Source organism: Eurosta solidaginis, chromosome 1, assembly GCF_040869045.1.
Source record: "Eurosta solidaginis isolate ZX-2024a chromosome 1, ASM4086904v1, whole genome shotgun sequence".
Lineage (NCBI taxonomy): Eukaryota > Metazoa > Arthropoda > Insecta > Diptera > Tephritidae > Eurosta > Eurosta solidaginis.
This window is the reverse complement of record NC_090319.1, coordinates 298,848,448-298,869,801: the sequence shown is the minus strand read 5'-3', so window position 1 is coordinate 298,869,801 and position 21,354 is coordinate 298,848,448. Positions and strand designations below refer to the sequence as shown.

The 21,354-nt window shown below is 32.9% G+C and overlaps 1 protein-coding gene across 14 annotated transcripts in view; it reads right to left on the bottom strand.

Annotated features, from left to right (window-relative positions):
• LOC137237505 (serine-rich adhesin for platelets) overlaps window positions 1-21,354 on the bottom strand; it is a 242,022-nt gene that overhangs the window by 149,386 nt on the left and 71,282 nt on the right. For 12 of the 14 annotated variants that reach the window (XR_010948973.1, XR_010948975.1, XR_010948974.1 and 9 more), the window contains one exon: window positions 13,587-15,934. Coding sequence is in view for 1 of the 14 variants with exons in the window: in XM_067761184.1 (XP_067617285.1) it covers window positions 13,587-13,604 (18 nt within the window). In the remaining 13 variants the exon portion in view is untranslated. The remainder of the gene's footprint in view (window positions 1-13,586; window positions 15,935-21,354) is intronic. The other 2 variants (XM_067761185.1, XM_067761186.1) reach the window with 2 other exon arrangements.

Genomic DNA, 21,354 nt, shown 5'->3' with positions numbered 1-21,354 from the left:
ACAACGGCAACGAACGAGAGATCTTTTTCAACTCTTAGGCTGATTAAAAACTATTTGAGAAACACGATGGTGAAAACCGATTGAATGGCTGTACATCACTAAACATCCACCGTGATCAAATTGTAACCGTTGATGAAGTTTTAGATGAAATGGCAAAGAAAAGCCGACGCATGCGCTTGAATTTTTAATGCAACCTTTTTCATATCATATTCTAAATACACGTAATTTAATGTTAAAGTTAAAGACAACATTTTTTTATTTATTTAACTGAAAAAAAAATTTTTTTTTTTGAAGCCCCCTCCCCCCAAGGCAATTTTCTGGCTATGCCCCTGGTATATACTATATACATATAGCTCCCATCAAATTGATTTCTTCAGGAAATCTTCTATGATATATTAGAATAAATATCACCAAGTTGAACGTTTTTATATTGGAAAATAAGGGAGAAATGGCTAAAAATCGTTCTATCTGAACGATCGGTTGTATGGGATATATATTATATATAGCTCCGATCGAAATGATTTTTTCATGAAATCTTCTATCATCTATTAGAATAAATATCACCAAGTTTAACGTTTATATTTTCTAAATTGCGGCAGGAATGACCAAAATGGGAAATTAAGGGAGAAATTGCCAAAAATCTTTTTATCTCTACAATCGGTTGTATGGTATATATACTACATATAGATTTGATCAGTGATTTTTTCAAAAAATCTTCTATGATATATTAAAATATATATCACCGAGTTTCACGTTTACACTTTCTAAATTAAGGGAGAAATGGCCAAAAATCTTTCTATCTGAACGATCGGTTGTATGGGATATAACTATATATAGCTCCGATCAAAGTGATTTTTTCAGGATATCTTCTATGATATATTAGAATATATATCACCGAGTTTCACGTTTATATTTTCTAAATTGCGGTAGTAATGACCAAAATCGTCTTATATGAACGATCGGTTGTATGGGAGATATATGTTATAGTGGTCCGATCCTACCGGATCCGACAGATGTCTAATATAATACAAAAATACATCCTTGTGTCAATTTTCATTGAGTTATCTCAAAATATGGGGGACTAGTTTGCGTTCAAACAGACAGACGGACGGACGGACAGACGGACATGGCTATATCAACTCAATTCGTCGCCCTGATCAATTCGGTATACTTTATGGTGAGTCTATCTTCTATATTTCTCAACGTCACAAACATCATATACCATTTCATGTTCATGAAAGGTATAACAAAAAGGTAAGAACCAAATGCTTACTTAATTTAAAGAAGTGGCTATTCGACCGGAAAATTGTCTTTTCGTCCAGAATCAAATAAAATATAGGAAATGTTTGAACAGAATTTCCTTGAAGAATACGGACAGCAAAAATTTAAATGTTTAAAATTTTTATTTTCCGGTTTTTTATTTTATATGACTGAGGATGCGAAGTCATCATCACAAATCTAAGAGGAATTGACGCGCACGCACTTTCAGCAAATAATAATTTCACTCTGCCTCATAGAGCTGGATTTCCATTAGATTCTTAGTCGATTTAATCGATCTTTTTTTTAGAAATGTAGAATCGATTTTTTAAAAAAAAATCGTTCGATTCTTCAGGCATTAAAGTTTTTATCACTATCTGCTTTACGGATTCTTGAGGAAATACATATTCTGTAATTATTGTTTTTATAAATTTAGCTTTATTGGCTTCGAGAGAAAGAAGAAGAAATTTCTTCGCACTTCTGGTAAGCAATATATTGAACATGTGTTTATCCATTTTGTGGTATGATATTGTGTTCAGTACGAAATTAATACCACAGTTTTAGATTCTAGTATGCCAATTGGAAGTGAATGAAGGGGAATTCAATTAAAGTAATCCAAAGATTCGCAGATCTGTTGTCTGGAAGTATTTAAGTCAAGTGCAGGGCGATTCTCCGAAATGCAAATCGTACGGAAAAATGCAAAACAGGTGGAAATACAACCAATTTGTTAAATCACTTGAAGCGGTAACATCCAACGTTGATGGAAATGTCTTCATCAACAGCTCATATAGAATCCTTTATTGAACGTCATAACAATAACATAAGGAAGTCTCAGTCTGTAGATGAGCGAAAAAAACAAGTGGATTGTGCTTTGATTAGAAAGATTGCCACAGATATGCAACCCCTTAGTATTGTCGAAGATAACGGATTCAGATCTTTTACACAATGCTTGGATCCTCGGTACGTTTTGCCTTAACGAGTAACATTAAGAAATACACCTTAACAAATATATAAAATCAATACTTTTTATGACATAGACAGCAGCAAACACGAAAACAGAAGTGGCAATTTTTATGAAATTTCGTCAATTAAATTCCTTATTCCTTTCCGTATGTTGTTAATTGAAAGTTCCGTATACTTCATTGGTTAAAAAGCTGCAAACGTATACTGAGAACATGTTACCTTACGTATGTATATTTATATGACCCTAAACGTAGATCGATTCTAATGCCGTAAACGAAGCGAGAACATTATACATATCGTAATAATAAGTATTAAAGAAGAAAGTGTATTGGTTAATGTTCCCAAGGTTGGTTTTTCTACATTTTGAACTAAGAGATTCAAAAAAGCGCAAAAAGTATGACATTTCAGTAAAGACTATACTAATGATCTCACTTCGATGAAGGGATCAAGTAAAGACCCATGTGGCATTCCTTGATGCGGCCAATTTTGTCGGCAGGTAACGAAACGAAAGAGAAACTGACCAGCTTTATTTGTCGGGAAAAATCGTGTAATGGTTAAGTACGTAGACAAGTGCATCGAATCGAAAAAATCGATTCTTAAAAAAATCGAATCGAATCCAGGTCTACTGTCTCATATTTTTCACTACTCAAATATTTTCATTATTATTTTCCTCGCCTACTAATTTTTAATATGTAAACTTTACAACAAGTGTTTTATGAAATAGTGCGCGTCACTTCATCAAAGTATGTCCCCCCATACTCTAAACTTATTGACAGATCCGACATGGCCATAATGACAAGTCATACCCCCCGTGATATACTTCAAAGAGTCTACCACTCGACCATTACTGACTTAAAGTCTTACCTTCAGTTTTTCTTTTATTCATTTTATAATAAGAACTACAACTTTCCTTCAACATAAATAAACAAATTTAAATTCATTACAAATATCGCTCCGCTAAGCCACGTTATCTTTTCCTGCACTTACACCAGTGGTTACATTTCATTATCCACCACTTACACCAGTGGTTACATTTCATTATCCACCACTTACACCAGAGATTAAATATAATTTTCGTTAAAAATAAACTAAATAGATAACTCGGATGTGTTCAATTTTTGGAAAAAGTGTTCTTATATTTCTATGTCCTTACTTTCAGTTTCTTTATCTTCGCCATCTAACTCTCGTAAAATACCTGATGGCGACTTTACAGCACAAATATCGACTCTACGATTAGCAATACCACTCAATGTTTTGTTTTTTGGCAACGATAACACTTGACTGATGCCTTGTTTGGATTAAAAGAACTCCTATTTGGTAATTCCTTCTTGGGTGTTAATTGTGTGGTTTTATCCAATTTATATTTGCACATCGCCGCTTTGTGTCCTGATTTACCACAGATGAAACATTTGACAACAAACGGAACTGGGGAATGCTTCTAACGTTTGGTATCAATTCGTTCACATTCACTGCTCGTTGTTGAAAATTTCCTCTTGATAAACGACATCGAATTTAGTTCTTGCTGTAAAAGTTTTCTTGTTCCCAAGCTTGATGTCCCATTTGCGGGGTAATTTTAAATTGCTTCTACACATTTTCATGAGGTATTTTTGATTGTTTTAAAGGATCGTATTAATTTAACAATTCATCCTTTTTCCAACAATCACAATATATTGTGACGAATATTAGTAACACTAAGTGATACTCACATCACTAATCTAAAACTAAGTGCCACACTTGTACAAACACATGCATATATCTGAGATACTCCCAAAAGTAGGCAATCATCGGTAGAAGTATCACTCACATATACACGCGCATATGGCTATGCGAGAAGCTATAATTGTGCATGTGTAGTTATAGCTGATGACTTTATAGCTGGTAAACAAGTAGTAGATTCTAGAAGATAGAAACGCCTAGAAGTATGCGAACGAGACATCACAGAGTATAAAAGGAGTTAAAGCTGAGTAATCAGTAAACAATTTGATTTAAGCAAGCTATTGGTTGTGAAGCATCAGTGAAGTGCTTTAATAAAGGCCATTTTGCATTATTGAATATTAGAGTTATTTATTCAACATTTTAGCGATACGAACGTTAGTAGAAGGTTGCAAATAAGCGGAATTGCACAAAATTCGTTACAATATATTAATATAAACAATTTTCTAATACCCGCCAATTAGGTACATTACAAATCAAAATTGAACTGACATCTCTTATTCTATCTATTCTCTTTGGCCTGTCCAACACCGGCTACTCGATCCACAGTATTCTGTGCAGAACACCTTTCTGCGTAGGTGGCTATCGGCCACGTCTCAAAAAAACTTACTTTTAGGCGATCCAACACCGGCTACGCGATCAACAGTTTTTCAACGCATAGCACCATTCTGCGTAGACTTGGTGTGTAAAAACGAAATTTGAGTAAATTTGTCTGGATCGTGTGATGTTGGGATTTGGAGTTGTAAGGATTTTGCCTAGTCGGGGTTTCTGAAAATTTTCAGGGTTATATCTTGTCGAGATTCTGAAAGTTGGGTTTACAAGGTGCACCCGAGAAAAATATTGAAATAAAAACCAAATTATATAAATGTTTAAAACATGCAATTTACAAGTTTTGTTATATTTACATATGATGTGGTTTTAGGTACAATATTTTAGTGAACATATTTTCATTCCTAATTCTAAAACACCCCTTGAATGAACGAACTTTGTGTTTTCGCCACATTATTATTTGTTATACGTGAGTAGCACACACGTTTTTTATATTCATTTATTTAAACATATGTATAAATATTTTCTGTAGATATTTTTGAAAAAATATTTATTGATACAAATGTGTGAACACGAGTTTGAAAGCATTTAACGGATACAATTCAATTACAATCGTTAAATATTTAAGAATCATCAATAAAAAAATATCATCATCAGTAGAAGCATGATTGAAAAGTAATAAAAACATTTATATTTGAGTGCGTTCCATGTCTACTTATCGTAACGAAGGTGTTTGCTAAAAATTTGAGCATATCTTTGTGATACATGTGATAATTCAATTTGTTTCGGAGCACTTCTTCTGAAAGAATAAATTTTTCAGAAAAAAACTTTTCAGAATTCACTTTTATTACGAGGCTTGTGTTTTTGTGAAAAGGAGATATTAGTTTTTTAAAATTGAATATTTTTAAAAACTTTTTTTTGCAATTTTTTGTGTGACTTGGCTGATATTGAATTTCGTTTTTAGTTTTTATAGATTTCCTGAAAAAAAAATTTGGTACAAATTTTATTTTTAAATTCTAACATGAGGTTTATACTCCAAAAAAATTTTTTTTAAATATAATTTTTGAAAATTTTGGTGAAACTTTTTTTCTTCTTAATCTATTGTGTTTTCATAACGTATATTCCGTTTCAAACAATTAACTACAAATTTAATACTTTTTTTATTTCAAAAACGTTAAAGCGTTGACTATAAGATAATTCGTACTTCTCGATTTCTAATTTCAGAAATCCCAAAAATTTTATTTTTTCAGAATTTTCATGAAGTAAAAAGTAATAAAAAAATTACCCAAGCCTAACAGTTTTTTTTTTAACAAGTATGAATAAAAGTTAAAGTTTGGTTAAATAAATTTAAAGGATGTAAACAATCCTAAAATCCTTGTATATCGTTTTTAACTTAAAAAAAATTATAAAATTATCAAACTTATGATCAATAATTATAACTAAAAAGGATTGTGGTGAATAATTAATCATCACCACTCTTTTAATTTTTTTTTTTTATTTATTGCTTCTCCGACTTGGGAGATTTATTATTTCAATAATGAAAAAAATATTCAATAACATACATATTTTCTTTTTCTAAATTAAAAAAGTTCAAAAAAAATTATTTCAAATCTTATTAATTAAAGTTTTTTTATTTTCTCTTACTTGGTTGTAAAATTTTTCGAAATTATAATTTTTGAAATCCAAAAAAATTACAAAATAAAACAGCTCAATTAAAAAATTTTTGAAAAACGGGGCATTCGTATGGCTGAGTCGTTATAGACATCTATCTGCCTTTATACTAGTATAAAGTAGGAATGTTGGAAGTTTTAGTTCAATACTCAGCTCCCGAGAAGCTGGCTGATGAAGAAGTAAAATTCGGAAACATGTCCTGTAACCATCGCCGTTTGCAAACTTTGCAATTTTCTCTAATATCAATAACAAAAACAATTGTCTCGTTAATTAAATACAGATTTTTGAAAATAGGTGCTTCAAAATCGGTTTTAACTTCTTTAACTCTACAATTTTTCATGACTAATTCGTTGTACATAATTTTTTCTCCGACTACGTTTAATGAAAGTGAATGCCAGGAGGTCTGCCGAAGTAATTGGGTTCAGTAAGGCTCACCTATCAATGATACTGCTGCAGCTCTATGGAGGATGATGAGATGGAATTATCAAATCACTTTAAGCTTGATTGTTCAGCTTTTGCCAGAACTAGGCGAAAGTACTTCGGTCGCGACTCACTTGGATCTCCCGGGGATTTATCCAAGGTTGAGATCGGTATCATTCGTACACTACGTCACCGTTATTTACTGTATGTGGTATCACAACGGACCTTCATGTTGTTCAAGTGAGCTTCCCCTATCAGGGCAGCTACTACCAAACCTAACCTAAAATGAAATTTCATGAAGTTTGTCACGAATTTCAACACTGTAAGTCTTGAAGGAGAAAAGAAAGACTCACCAATTAATATACCGAAATGATTAGGATGGCAAACTGAGCTGATTTAGCTATGTCCGTCTCTCTGTCTGCCTGTCGGTTTGTTTGAACGCAAACTAGTCACTCAGTTTTTGAGATATTTAGAAACAATATGGTGGGCGGGTATATTTGGGGGTCCAATTGAGCATTTGTCGGAACCGGCCGGATCGGACCACTATAGCATATATGGGGGATATACAACATATTTTTCGAAAAAGAGGGTTTTTGTCATTTATTCCTTATTTTAACAGCTAGAAGGTTGAAATTCCTGAAGATGCTTACACATATGTATGTTATACGTTTTTGTCTTAAAATCGTCTAGATCAGTCATACATATTATATATATCCCATACAAGCGATTGTTCAGATAAAAGATTAAACGTAATTTCCAGAAGCTAGAAATTCCACAGGATGTCTACATATAAGGCATATAATTTTGTCTGAAAACACCGTTATTATCGGTAGCTTATATGTATGTATAAGATATATACTCCTGATTGAACAGATGTTATGAATTTTTGAAATTTAAACACATTATTGTTCAAATCGCTTCATGAAAAGTATGAGCTCTTCGGTACAGCCGAAGACAGTCCCGTCCTTACTTGTTTTTATTTTATTTTTTTAATAAGTTCTTAAAAAACATTTAAGTTAATAATTAATTGCGAATTTTTTTTTAAATTTGTTTTAAAAATAAAAAAGAATCCTCAATGTCCTTTTTCAAAGAGTACAAAATGAGAACAAAATTTTTGCCGAATCGGTTGGTTGAAATGGAATGCCTCATGCAAACATAAATACATCATATTTTCACTATGGCATAAAAACATCAACAACCGAACATTTTTTTTGTTTTGCAATTGATTTCCGCACATCCTAAATTTTTTTTGGCTATATTTACGTATTACCACACATACATATACATATAAGTACTTATGATGCATAAAAAAAAAATTTTATTTGATATTGAGATGATTGATTTGGTTTTCTTATTTGCCATAAAGTTTATTTATTTTTTGTGTACTACAATATGAAATTAGTTAGAAATTTAAAAAATTCTTCTGAAGTTTTCATTTCAACTCGTATCTGTTGAAAATTGATGATGTTTGAAAATTCATAAAGTACGAATACCATTGTGAAAACTCTCTGGTAGATAAGTAAATAAAATGTTACAATTTTTTTTTTTTTTTTAATTTTTATTTAATGCATTTTTACTACGCTTGCACTATTTTTGCTTCTACGAGCACGTGTCACGCTATTTTACATTCACACTTAACCATTAGCTCTTAAATATCTTAATATATAAAAAACACGTGTCACACAATTGAGGCCAATGGACTCCTAAACTACTCAACCGATTTTGAATTTGTTTTGCACCCCGTGCGTAGTTTGATCTAACTTGAAATATAGGATAGGTTACTGGGTGTCTAGGGTCTCGAGATATAGGGCAAAACGTGGACCCAGGTACCCCTAGAGTGTGTTTATAGAATATGGATATCAAATGAAAGCTGTCGATGAGTGCTTTAGTAGAGGGTAAATTTCATACCCCTGGGTGACTAGGGTCTCAAGATATAGGCCAAAACGTGGACCCGGGGACCCCTAGAGTGTGTTTATAGAATATGGATATCAAATGAAAGCTGTTGATGAGTGCTTTAGTAGAGGGTAATTTTCATACCCCTTGGTGACTCGGGTCTCGAGATATAGGCTAAAACGTGGACGTGGGTACCCCTAGAATGTGTGTATAGAATATGGATATCAAATGAAAGCTGTTGATGAGTGCTTTAGTAGAGGGTAAATTTCATTCCCCTGGGTGACTAGGGTCTCGAGATATAGGCCAAAACGTGGACCCGGGTACCCTTACAGTGTGTTTATAGAATATGGATATCAAATTAAAGCTGTTGATGAGTGCTTTAGTACAGAGTAATATATTATCCAGAGATGGACAGGTTCTGGGAGTCAGATGGAAAAAGCTTATTAAAATGTATGCAGATTGGCCAAATTTAGGGCTGGACAACGTCTGCCGGGTCTTCTAGTCTTATATATTATTTCTAACTGCTGTTTTTATATACAAGCCCCTTTTTCGCTCTTATTTGGTTGTGGGGATTTACGCTATTAGCGAGCTTTGGGCCTTATTAGTCGTAGTGCTTTTGTTTAGCTATATTTTGTTAAAATTATTTGTTAAAAATTAACGATTGTGAGCACACAAAGAAATCTATTTGTACTATGGCACTATTGTGAATATTTGATTAGAACTAACACTGTATTACCGGCAGTTGCTAACATTCGCCAGATGGCAGCGCAAGCGCATGTGAGTTTATAGATGTTTGATTGATAGAACAACTGATTTCTGTTGATATTTGATATGAGACTTTTATATTTGTTGCGCAAGATGCACACGGGTCCGGCTCGTAAATTATTAATAAAAAACTTTTATAGTTTCAGAGGGCGTTTTATAGAATTTAATTCTAAACGTCTACGAATTCCGATGAAAGCAATAATTGTAAGCATAGCAAGAGTAAAAGTTGAATAAATGTGTTTGAGTGTCAATCTTAATATGCAAATATATGGAAATAATATTTTTTTTTACTTGGTTTTCTGCCGAAAAATTAATGTAAGAATTTCAGCATGTCTATGGCTCAGTTTATTCTGACAGCTAACGATTATCAGCTTAATTTATATGGGATTAAATTTTGTTAAATACAAAGATTTACCTGAGCTCCAACAATTTGAATATGACAATTCTTACTTATTTTTCTCAGAAAAATCAGCTCATTTGACAAATGAATGTACGAACGAAATCAACAGATAAGATAACCGCCACTTCAAGTATTCGAAATATGATTTTCTGGGAAAGGAAAGGAAACTAGAGGAAAGGAAAGAAAAGTAAAGGGAAGGAAACGAAAGGAAAGGAAAAAAACGAAAGGAAAGGATAGGAAAGCAAGGGAAAGGAATGGAAACGAAAGAAAGGAAAGGAAAGCAAGGGAAAGGAAAGGAAGTTCGCTATCGAAAAGTTATCGATATTTTATCAAAAAATTATCAATTCGGTATCGAAATGTATCAGTTTATTGTTAGAGTGTTGACAACTCATATTCGGTATGTTATGGATTTGTTATCGAAAATCTATAGATTTTCTATCGAAAGTTTATCGATTTGTTTTCGGTTTGGTATCGATTTTTTATCAAAACTTGCTTATTTGATATTGGCAAGTCATCGATTTCTTATCGACGATTCCTCGGTCTTTACTCCGTCATTTAAGCCGATAAAAAAACAATTAAAGCCGAATATTCGAAGCTAACAAACCGATAATTCTACGATTATATCTTGCAATCGATAATAAGGCGATATTAAAACAATAACTTGTCGGCAGCGGTTATTAGTGACAAAAAGTCGACGAAGTTCTTCCCAAAACGTAATTGTTGCTCTTTAGCTCTTGAGCTCTAGTTAAACTAAATAAGCTTTCTAGACGACATGTCATTTTTACAGATTTTAGTAAAGCTATCGATGAAGTTTACCATTAATTTCTTCTGTTCAAAATCGATCGATTTCGCTTTCCGCCTTTTTTTCTCTCCTGGGCATCTTCATACTTGAGGAAAAGAAAACAAACAGTTATATTTAATAATCACTACTGGAGTTCCTCAAGGCAGCCACCTTGGTCCAGTGCACTTTCTGGTGTTCATTAACGACCTTCCATATGTTTTGAAGTACCACAAACCGCTAATGTACGCAGATAATATCAAACTTATTATGCCTATCCGCTCACTAAGGGATACATCAAATATTCAATCGGATCTGGATAGCTAAGCTGAATGGTGTAACGTAAATGTAATCTCATTAAACCTGCCGAAGTGGAAATTCATTTGCTTCACAAGGGACTCCTAACAATCCCACGAGTATGTGATTGATGATTATTTCATAAACCAAGTCAATAGCTTCGTAGAACTCGGCGTTTCGATGTGCTCTAATGTTTGGTGGGAACAAAGTACTGCATATACAAAATTTGTTACCAGACTATCACCTTGTTGGTCACAAAAAGTTCGGTGCTAATTTTCGTACGATACGTCAATTACCAAAATCTAAGTTCATACAGGTCACGTGAATATCAAAATTTTGGCAAAATTGGTCGAAGTTGCAAAACACATAACATTTTGAAGATTTGGTGGAAAAGGGGAGCGACTTAATAAATTTTTTTCTATTATATGGGGCGCGAAGCTTTGAAATATATGACGGTATTATGAGTGGCGCGGCAAATGAATGGGCGAAGGGAACATTTTTTCAAAAGAGTTTAAAGGGACCATGTTACTCTTTAGCAAATTTACTCCCAATGGAAATATGTGTCCTTATATCTGCCAAGGATGCCCACTTTAACTAAATTCATGCTAAATTTAAATTGTCGTTTGTAATTGTAATTGTTTTATGTTTTGTCAAAGATACTTTTAAACCCCTGATGAAGGTACGAATTAGCTCCGAAACGTGTATTTGGAAACAGGAAAGCTTAGTAGGTATTTGGTTTCAACAAAATCCAACCGTAAGCTTAATAAGTATACACTTAACCTCCCTGCATTTTTCCCCTTTTAGGCGTATTCGCTTCGCCAACTCATTCCTTCCCGCACGTATAACCTCACGACGGGTGAAATGTACAAATATTTGCAATGCATCATTTGCAATTAAAATGAATGGCGCGAACTTTTTCATATTTACTATTCGGATCGCATCGTTTCACACCTTTGCATACACTTTCTATACTTTTAAAATATTTCGATTTTGTATTGAAGTTTTTTCGGTACCTCGTCAGCCAAGTGTGCAAACCTGCTAAGTATCATTTTTCCAAAAGTGAATTTTTGATGCAGTTCGATAGAGCAGGAGGAAATGCATTAATCTGGCATAACAGTAATATTAAATATTGGCCACACACAAATTTAATCAACTTTATGCTGACTCACTTCCTAAGCTTTCAATGAAAAGTTCAAATAGTTGTTTGACTGTCAGTTAACAGGTTTGCACCCTAAGCCGACGATCTGTTTCATAACAAACCGATGAGCCGTCGATAGTACACCTATATCGAACTGGTAACACTCCGAGAAGAAATCGATAACATTTTTATATCAAATCGATAACTTTTTTATATTAATTCGATAACTTTTTGATAATTAATCGATAACTTTTCGATAAAAAATCGACATCTGCAGCTGGTCGAAACACTCCGATAAAAAAGGCGATAACAAATAAAAACCTTCTCCAAAACAAATTGATAACTTTAATATTACATATTGATAACTTTTTCATAACAAACCACTAATTGGCAGATAAATTATCGATATCTCAGAGATAACCTCTGTTATCGATAGCAAATCAGCAACACTTAAATAACAAACCGATAACTCGTCAACAAGAAAGAGATAACATGGCTATAGCCCCTTGCTAATAAATTGCTTTGAGCTATATAGATAATTTTTCGATAAAAAACCGATAACTCAGCGATAGCAAACTGTTATCAAATCGTTTTCCTCGTATCAACTTATTACTTATATTGTTCACGCATTACGCTACAGTGTAATGACTATATTTACGCTTATACCTATTCTCCCATACCGTGAGCAAAGATGTTTACATATTAGAAATTCGTTTCCGTTTACAGTAAATTCATTTCCGACACGTCGTTAAATATACATACGCCAAACTAAAACCAAAAGCTGCGTATACGCCCCGCATACAAATTACACTGTGCAACAGCCGACTGGGTATTGGACCAAACCCATTTTTTTGTAGAGATTGAGGCTTAAGTAGAAAAAATACTATCTCTGTTTTTCCAAGTTAGCCTCCAAAAAATAGATATCGGCCTTCGAAGATCGAAATTCTACATTTCGAAATTTAATTTTTTGTTTTGTTAACGCGTTCAGCAAATTAAAAAAGTAAAAATGTGGTCGTGGTCCGCGTTTTTCTTTTATTTGAATTTTGTATAACAGCTGTTATACGAGGTGAAAAGTCAGAATTTCGAAAATATGAAAAAAATATGATGTTCTGATTTTTCACCCCGTATAACAGCCGTTATACTAAATTTCCCAAAAAAAAAATTCAGCCCTTCAAATAAGGGAAAAGGGTTGACCACGACCACATTTTTAATTTGCTGAACGCGTTAACAAAAAAAATAAAATTTCGAAACGTAGAATTTCGAACTTCGTAAACCGATATCTATTTTTTGGAGGCTAACTTAAGAAAACGGAGATAGTACTTTTTATACTTAAGCCTTAATCTCCTCAAAAAAGTTGGTTTGGTCCAATACCCAGAAAAAAGTTGATTTTGTCGCATAGTGTTATTTACATACCAAAGCAATGCGCTGTTCCAACAACATACCAAATCATTAAATGCAAACAAACTAAAGTTGTGGGCGATCAAAAGCATAAAATTTGTCATACGCGATTTAAATTATGTTTAATATAAATTTATGAATATCAGATAGCGTACGATGAAGAGAAAGCAGCAAAACAAAAAATAACACGCCAATAAATTGACGTAAACAAAAAACAGCGAATAGCGGAAAATGTGTAAACTATAAGAAATGTCGGCGAATAAGGTAAACAATTTTTTTTTTGTTTATTACAAAAACAAACAAAAAAACAAAGAATCTTTATATACACATAAATACAAACTCACCAATGGTTTTTGATGCATGCGCTGTCTATAGATCCTGCAGCGCTACACTCACTACTTACACAATCACACACACAAAACACGCCTGCTGAGCAGCCGCCTAAATATGACGGGCAGCTAAAGTCGACGAATGATAGGCGCGTCTGTTTAATTGACGCTGCGTCATCTATTGAACTTCAATTGGCAGAGTTCAGCTGCTACTGTTGCTCTTGTTAGCGTGTTTGCAGCGTTTGTGCTTGGTTTTAATTACGTATCATTTGACATTTCAATATTTATTTAATACCGATTTTCCAATATGATTTATTGGCATGTTGGCGCACTCTCACTACACCGCTTACGTTTTATGCGTGTTTTAATTGATTAATTTTTTGTTGTTGTTATGCTTGTTTGCACTTTTTTCTTCGTATTTGCTATTCACTGTCTTGCCTTCATTGTTATTGTGTTTTTTTTTTTTTTTGGCTATTTATTCTTGTTGCTTTATTTGCACGTATAACAAATGATCCTTCCCATGGAAGCTGCCCCTTTTCTGTTGTTGACAGCTTGCAGCACGCACCGTTGCTTTGTAACACCGCGCTTGTGTGCGTGCGCCGCGAGCGTGTGTGTGTATATGATGTATAGCTTATTGGCAAACAAAAAATTCAGTATTTGCTTCAGCGCGTACTCTGCTTCTTCTTTGTTTTCAAATTTTTGCACTTTCTTTTAGTTGCCTCCTTTACACGCAGCGCTCTATTGATATTTCGATTCTTGTTGAATGTTGTACAAATATTTCGTTTTCTTCCATATTCATAGTTTATACTTTTCTTTGTATATATATGCGTTTGTATGTATGCCTATGAATTTTAATTAGGTACATTCAGTGGATTTACTCAGACACTTAATTGAATGGGTGAAATGTGTTTTGGAAATTTTGATACACCTTTTATTGCAATTGTTATTATAATGCTGCTTTGTTTGTTTGTATTCTTTGAAATTTGAGTGTTTTATTATTTTTGTTTGCTTTCACAATTTTGCCAGCATGGTCTATGACAGTTTTGTGTACTTACACGAATACACATTTAGCTAGAACTTGCAACTGTTTTCAATATATTCGGCGCTTTGTGGAACTATTTTATGTTTGGCTTCACTCAATCTAGACTTGCGCTGCTTTTTTTTTTTATTTATAATTTTTTTATTTTTTTTGAGATTTTTTTTGTAATAATTTACTATTAAAAATACACACAGCTATTTTAAAAGTTAGTTGAAATACTTTTGTTGGTTAAACTGTTGGCTTATAATATTATTAATACATTTTTTTTTTTTCTTAAATATTTTTTTTCTACTTTTTTATTTGTAATGTAAAGAGGACGGTCGTTTATTTCGAGTAAAATTACGTTAGTCTAGGCTTAAAATGTACAATAAAAATTTAAAAACTAGACATGCTTCATTTCACTGCGACACTGCAACGCGCATTCATCTAAATTTATGTTTAAAATGTTTTTTTAATTTTTTTATGTAGAGCAGAGCACACAGTCACAAAGATAAGTTCGTCAAGTTATTACTTATACATATATTTATACAGGTGTAAATATTTTCTTTTATCAATTTATTTATTTTATATTTTTTACATAGTCATTTGCGCGCACACACACATGAAAAAATTAATTATAATTTTTAATTATAATATGTATGTACATACATATATGGTATCTATTATGTCACACTTTTACTTTGTTTTCATTTTTGTATGTGTGCATTTATGCGTGCACAATCACTACGAAATATACATACATACATACCATATATTACGCGTGAAAATTTTAATAAATTTTAATCTTATTTTAATATTTTATTTTAATTAAAATTTTCAATTAGCGTTTTTTTGTTGTTATTAAACTATGCATGCAATTTATTTTATATCAGTTTGTATGTTTTTTTTGCTAAAATGGTTTCTTTTTCTGTTTTTGTTTTTTTTTTTTTTTGTAGTAAGCTTAAGTCACGCCTAAATTTTCACAACCACGCGGCTTTTATTTTTATTTTTTTTTTTTTTTGTTGAGTACTCGGGAAGGGGGAGGATTTGGAGTACGAATTGTTTTGTGATTTTGTTGTTGGCGCTCTCTTTGCTAATGCATGTGTTTTGTTTGTTGTTTTTGCATATTTTTGTTAGCTTCCTATTATGCGCTTCATTTGCATAGCACAAATTTTACACAGAATTTGCTTGTATTGATTTGGAGTTGTTTTTATTTCAATTTTTGTTTGTTATGCAGTTGTTTTTTGCATAAAATTATTTTGTCAACCAAATTGAATATGCAATTTTTTTCAAACGAGTTTTTAAGTAGCTGCTGCCCATATCACTGTTGGCCATACGTGCTCATCTGAAATAGTAATAAAAAGAAAAACAATAATTAGAAAAACACATTTTCAATTTTCGGTCAAATTCGAATAATATAACAACATTTAAATCGTTGAGTTTCAATAAACTTGAGCGCATTTGTCAATAAGTTGATATAAGTGTGAAAATTTGCACGGGGTTATAAAAAATCGTGCCCTTAAGGTATGAAGCTGTAATTAAATTTTCAAGTGCAGTTCTCCATTTGGACACATATTTCTGAACGAACGAACGAAATTGTGTCAGCGATAAAATTTGGAAATCTTTTTTTTTTTTTTTTTGCATCAAACATTTTTTTTTTTGTGTTTTATCGGCCTATTGATAAAGGATTTCAGGTTCGATTCGAGCTCAAGACCAGAAAAATAATTTTTATGATAATTATTGTTTTTTAAATTTTTCTTTATTTGAAAATTTGTTTTTTCATTTTTTTTTTTCAAAACTAAAAAAAAAAAACAATTTTTCAATTAAAGAAAAATTACTTTTATTCTATTTTGGCCTTTATTTTGTAAATTTTTATAAACATTTTTTCGAGCTGTAGGCCATGTATATGTAAGTTGAAACACCAAAAATGCTTATTTTACATATAAATTTTATATTTGGCAAATTTATTTGTATCAATTTATTTTTATCGATATTTCGATTTCAAACTGAACTCATCTTCAGGACTGAAAGACATGTAAAAATAAAAACATATTAACACATAAAACATAACAACATTCCATAATTTTTAACTTACACTCTTGAGTGCATCTGATCGACTAACTTAACAAAGCTTAAAATAAACAAGTACAAGGGAAAACGGTAAACAAAAAAGGTAAACATCTAAAGAACCATAATAATAAACAAATTTTTACATAAACAACAATACGTTAAATAATTAGCAATAAGTGGCGCTCAGCACATTAGCGTTGGGACAGCATGTTTGGAACGACACTCTTCTCACGAGTAATTGTAGTTGTTGTAATCAATCAACGATAGGCTGCCGCGCAGCCTTCTACATCTCTACCTTAAAATTTATTCTTTGATCTCTTGGTGTATTGATAATATGAAGCATTTCTAATGTGTATCTTTTGTTGTTATGCCTCTCTTATTGAATTACTGCTACGTTGTTTAAATCTGGAGAGTGCCCGGTTACTCTGCAATGTTGTGTCAAAGCTGTTTTATTATCATAAGCATGGTCCCGATTTTTGATATTTGATTTATGCGCGGAAATCCATGTCTTTAATTTTGATTTTGTAGTCCCGACATATACTTTATTGCATACGTGAGACCCATCGCCGTTACATGAAATTTGGTATATTACGTCAGATTTCTCGTATTTTTCGATTTTGTCCTTTGTGTTGCTAAAAATTTGTTGTACGGTGTTGTTGTACGTGAAGGCCATTTGGAATTTTTCGTGGTCATACATATTGGAATATTTTAGCCGTTTGGACAGTCCAGGGACCTATACGGACATTTTATATATTTTATTTCTATTATTATTTATTCGATTGGTACTTGATTTTTCAAAATAATCGCGTATATAACCTTTTATAAGATATATCGGAAAGTCGTTGTTTTTAAGCATTTTTACAATAATTTCTATATTTTTATTATGGTATATTTCATCACTGATGGTCAGTACTCTTCGAATAAAATTTTTTGCTGTGTTTACTATAGTTGCTTTGCTGTGTTTCGACTGGAAATTAATCAATCTGCCTGACGACGTAGGCTTTTTATACCAATCAAAGTATAGTTTTTTGTATTTTCTTATCACCAAAGTATCTAAAAATGATAACTGGCCATCCTTTTCAATTTCATGGGTAAACTTTACTGATTTATTATAACTGTTTAAGTTCGTTAGCATATCTTCTACAGCATCAATTTTTACGATGGCGAAATTTACAAGGTATAATCGAAACAGCTGTCGCCTTGTCCATCCTGATGTCACGTTGTTTAAATTTTTCCCAAATTATTAAATAAATTATAAAATTAAAAATTGCTTGAGATAAATCTTCATACATTTAAAGCAATACGGGCAATCCCTGATTGTTTCATATAAGGAGACAACATTTGTTTAATTCGTTGTAGTTCTATAAATAGAACAAAAACAGCGATAATACCAAGTTTCTATGAAACCGCCTTACAAACATGCATAACTTCAACACATAACTACAAACGAAGTATGTGATGTGTGGAATATAATATATGCGAAAAAACGCAATTGGGACAAACTTTACAACAACTAAGACATGACGTAGCTGAATGCGTTTGTAACCATTTCAACTATCGTAGGAGTGCGGGTTCGACTCCCACTCCCAGGAGAAAAGGCTTTGAAGAGATTTACAAGGTATAATCGAAACAGCTGTCGCCTTGTCCGTCCTGATGTCGCGTTGCTTAAATTTTTCCCAAATTATTAAATAAATTAAAAAATAATTATAATAAAAATTGTTGTTCTGGCTTTAAGCAAGAATAGAACAAAACTTTTTTTTTTTTTTTTTAATTTTAATTCTTTTATAACTTTTCTTTTCAAAAGTTTGAGAAAAAATGGAAGACTTTGTTTAAAGTTTTTTAATCAATTATTTTTAAATCGCGGTAAAAAGTCTAAATTCCGCGCTAAATCAGACAGTTTGCAACCCTGCAAAAATTGTTGGATCATGTGGTCCACTTATGTCATACAGGAGTACTTACCATTCTACTCCACTGTAATGCAGCTATGGACCAACTCATGTTTCTACACGAACATATTATAAGCCGATCATTGATCGATGTTTATTGCTCTGTGAGTACTCCATGGATTACTCTGATGTAATGCTGAGCTGGAGTATATGGTCCAGTCCTAGGACATCGCAATGTTAATTGGGTCATATTTTTTGTATGAATTGTGGTTAATTTTGAAGCACTCGCTTGGTCCATAGCGAGTACTCCATACATGCATGCATGGAGTACTCGCGATTTTGGCAGGGCTACAATTATTTCTGCTCACATTTAATATTGGAGCGCTCATTGCAGGGCAGGTAGAGGTAGTAAATATCAAGAAATTTTTACGAAAATATGAGAGGAAAACCTACCCGTGGCGAATCCTGTTTCTTTAACAGCCGAGGCTCTGGCGACCCCAAGTTCCTCATGGATCTAGGGGGTGGGAGGGCGGCATGCCCTAGAAAATTTCACGTGGTCATACTAAATCGTTCCCGAGATGGTCGGGCCAGTACCTTAATGATTCTTGTTACCGAAACGTACCGGATCTGCATCCGGCAAAGGACCATCAACATCTATAACACTTCCCAAAACCTTCGGGGAGTGTCCTTATCGCTACAAAAAAAAACACCAACTAGGATAACTTAGATGATTTAGAGCCAGAGTTATCAAAAGACTAGCTGATGGTGCCGCGCAGCATTAAGAATCATTCAGTGCATGCCAGCCGTAGTCGACCCAATCGATCCGGCGGACAAGCACTTGGCAAGTATGTTGGTGAGACAATATACCCCAATTGAAAGCTGTTCGCTTATAAATACATAAACACGATTAATTCCGGATACCTGAATCGGTTTAAGGATGGATTAAAGAGACAGTGATTGGTTGAATCAAAAAACCTGTTTTGCGAAGCGAAATCCATGTAGTCATGCTGATAAGACATACCCCTCTTAAGCTGCAAATGAGAGGAAAGAAGAAGAGCGTGAACCACGAAAGCTGCTAAGCAAAAAAAGAGGTTAAATTGTTTAGGTATGCTGAGATCAAAGAGTGAGGCAGAAGAAGTTGTTGATAAATCGGAAGGAATTACCAAGAACCACTGTGATTCCTCTTTAACTCGAAAGAACGTGCAACGTGGCCAAGGAGGTCCTCATTCATGCACTAATTGAGCGTGCAATAACAATAAGAAGATAGATACCGAACGTGATAAACCAGAACGAACCAAATAAACCAGGACCAACCTTTGCTTAGGATAGGAACAACATCATTCAAATACACATATTATAACAAAACTGCTGGTATATCGATGATTTCTTTTATTAATATATGGTCCCACTGTTATTATTATCGGATTGTTATCCGGATGTTATTGGTTTGTTATTGGCGTGCAATCCGCTTTTTATAAGTAACAACTTTTATCGAAACCGCTATTATCGAAATTTTATCGATTTAATATCGAATATTTGTCAGTTTAAGAAGGAAAAACTATCGATTCGTTATCGAAAAAATATCGATTTGTTAACAAAAGTTAATCGGCTTTTTATCGAAGTATTATTATAATCGATAACAAGGCAATACTCGATACTTTTCGATGGCAAATCGAAATTTTTGCGATAACGAATCGATACATTTTCAATAATAGATCCATAAAGTTTGTCATCGATACCAAATGTGTAACCCTTAACAACCTAATAACAAATGCATAAAAAACCGATGACTCTTCGATAACGGTTGTTATTAAAAACAAACCGTGACCACTTCGATAAAAAATCTATAATAAGCCGTTTAGTTTCCGTTTTGAATTCTTATATTTCGGCATTAATAAAAATAATAAGGTGTGTAAGCATATCAGCGATTTATTTGAACAAAATAGTATTACAGCTTAGAGCGACTTCCAAGACTTCCATTCAGTTCGCTATAATTCTAAGGTAGGTACATAAATAATTATGAAAATTCACCCCCCCCCCCCTAGGTTTATTGTGAGATTCGTATTAATTTAGAATATCTATTGGAGAGAGAGAATATACCCATTAGGGTGGGTCGATTTATTACCCGATTTCGCGCCATCAATTTTTCGATAGGATTTGGGCTCAGGAAAGAAAGTTCCACTACGAGTACCCAAAATAATAATTTTCGAACCTGCGAAATTTGGTTTTTTTGACTTTTTTCGACTTTGATTTTTAAGGTTTTTTTCATGACCTACTAAAAAAATTTTCATATGTATACCCTGTCCGACCCAAACATGTCCGCTTTGTAGATAATATTTTTATTTTTTTTTTCAAAAACCTGTTATCTACAACGTTTTTAGCAGACATTTTGGATCGGACAGGGTATACATATATGAAAATTTTACAATCAAATGAAAATTTGCTTAGTAGGTCATGAAAAAAAATATAAAAATCAAAGTCGAAAAAAGTAAAAAAATGAAATTTCGAAAATTATTTTTTTGCGTATGCGTAGTGGAACTTTTCGATGGCGCGATATCGGTTAACTTTTATCCATACAAATCGACCCACCCTAATACTCATATAGTAGTTTTTGTATACTTTTACACTTTTTATATAATATCAGCTTCCTTATGACCTGAGTAGCGCATTTAATCCAAAAATATTCACTACTATCATTAAGCATTGGCTTCTTTGCTTTGTTGTTCAGCATTCAATTACTAAGAATACTTGTCAAAAACCTGACTGTCATACTAAATGCTAGTATGAAAAGCTTTTTTGCAATTGCATG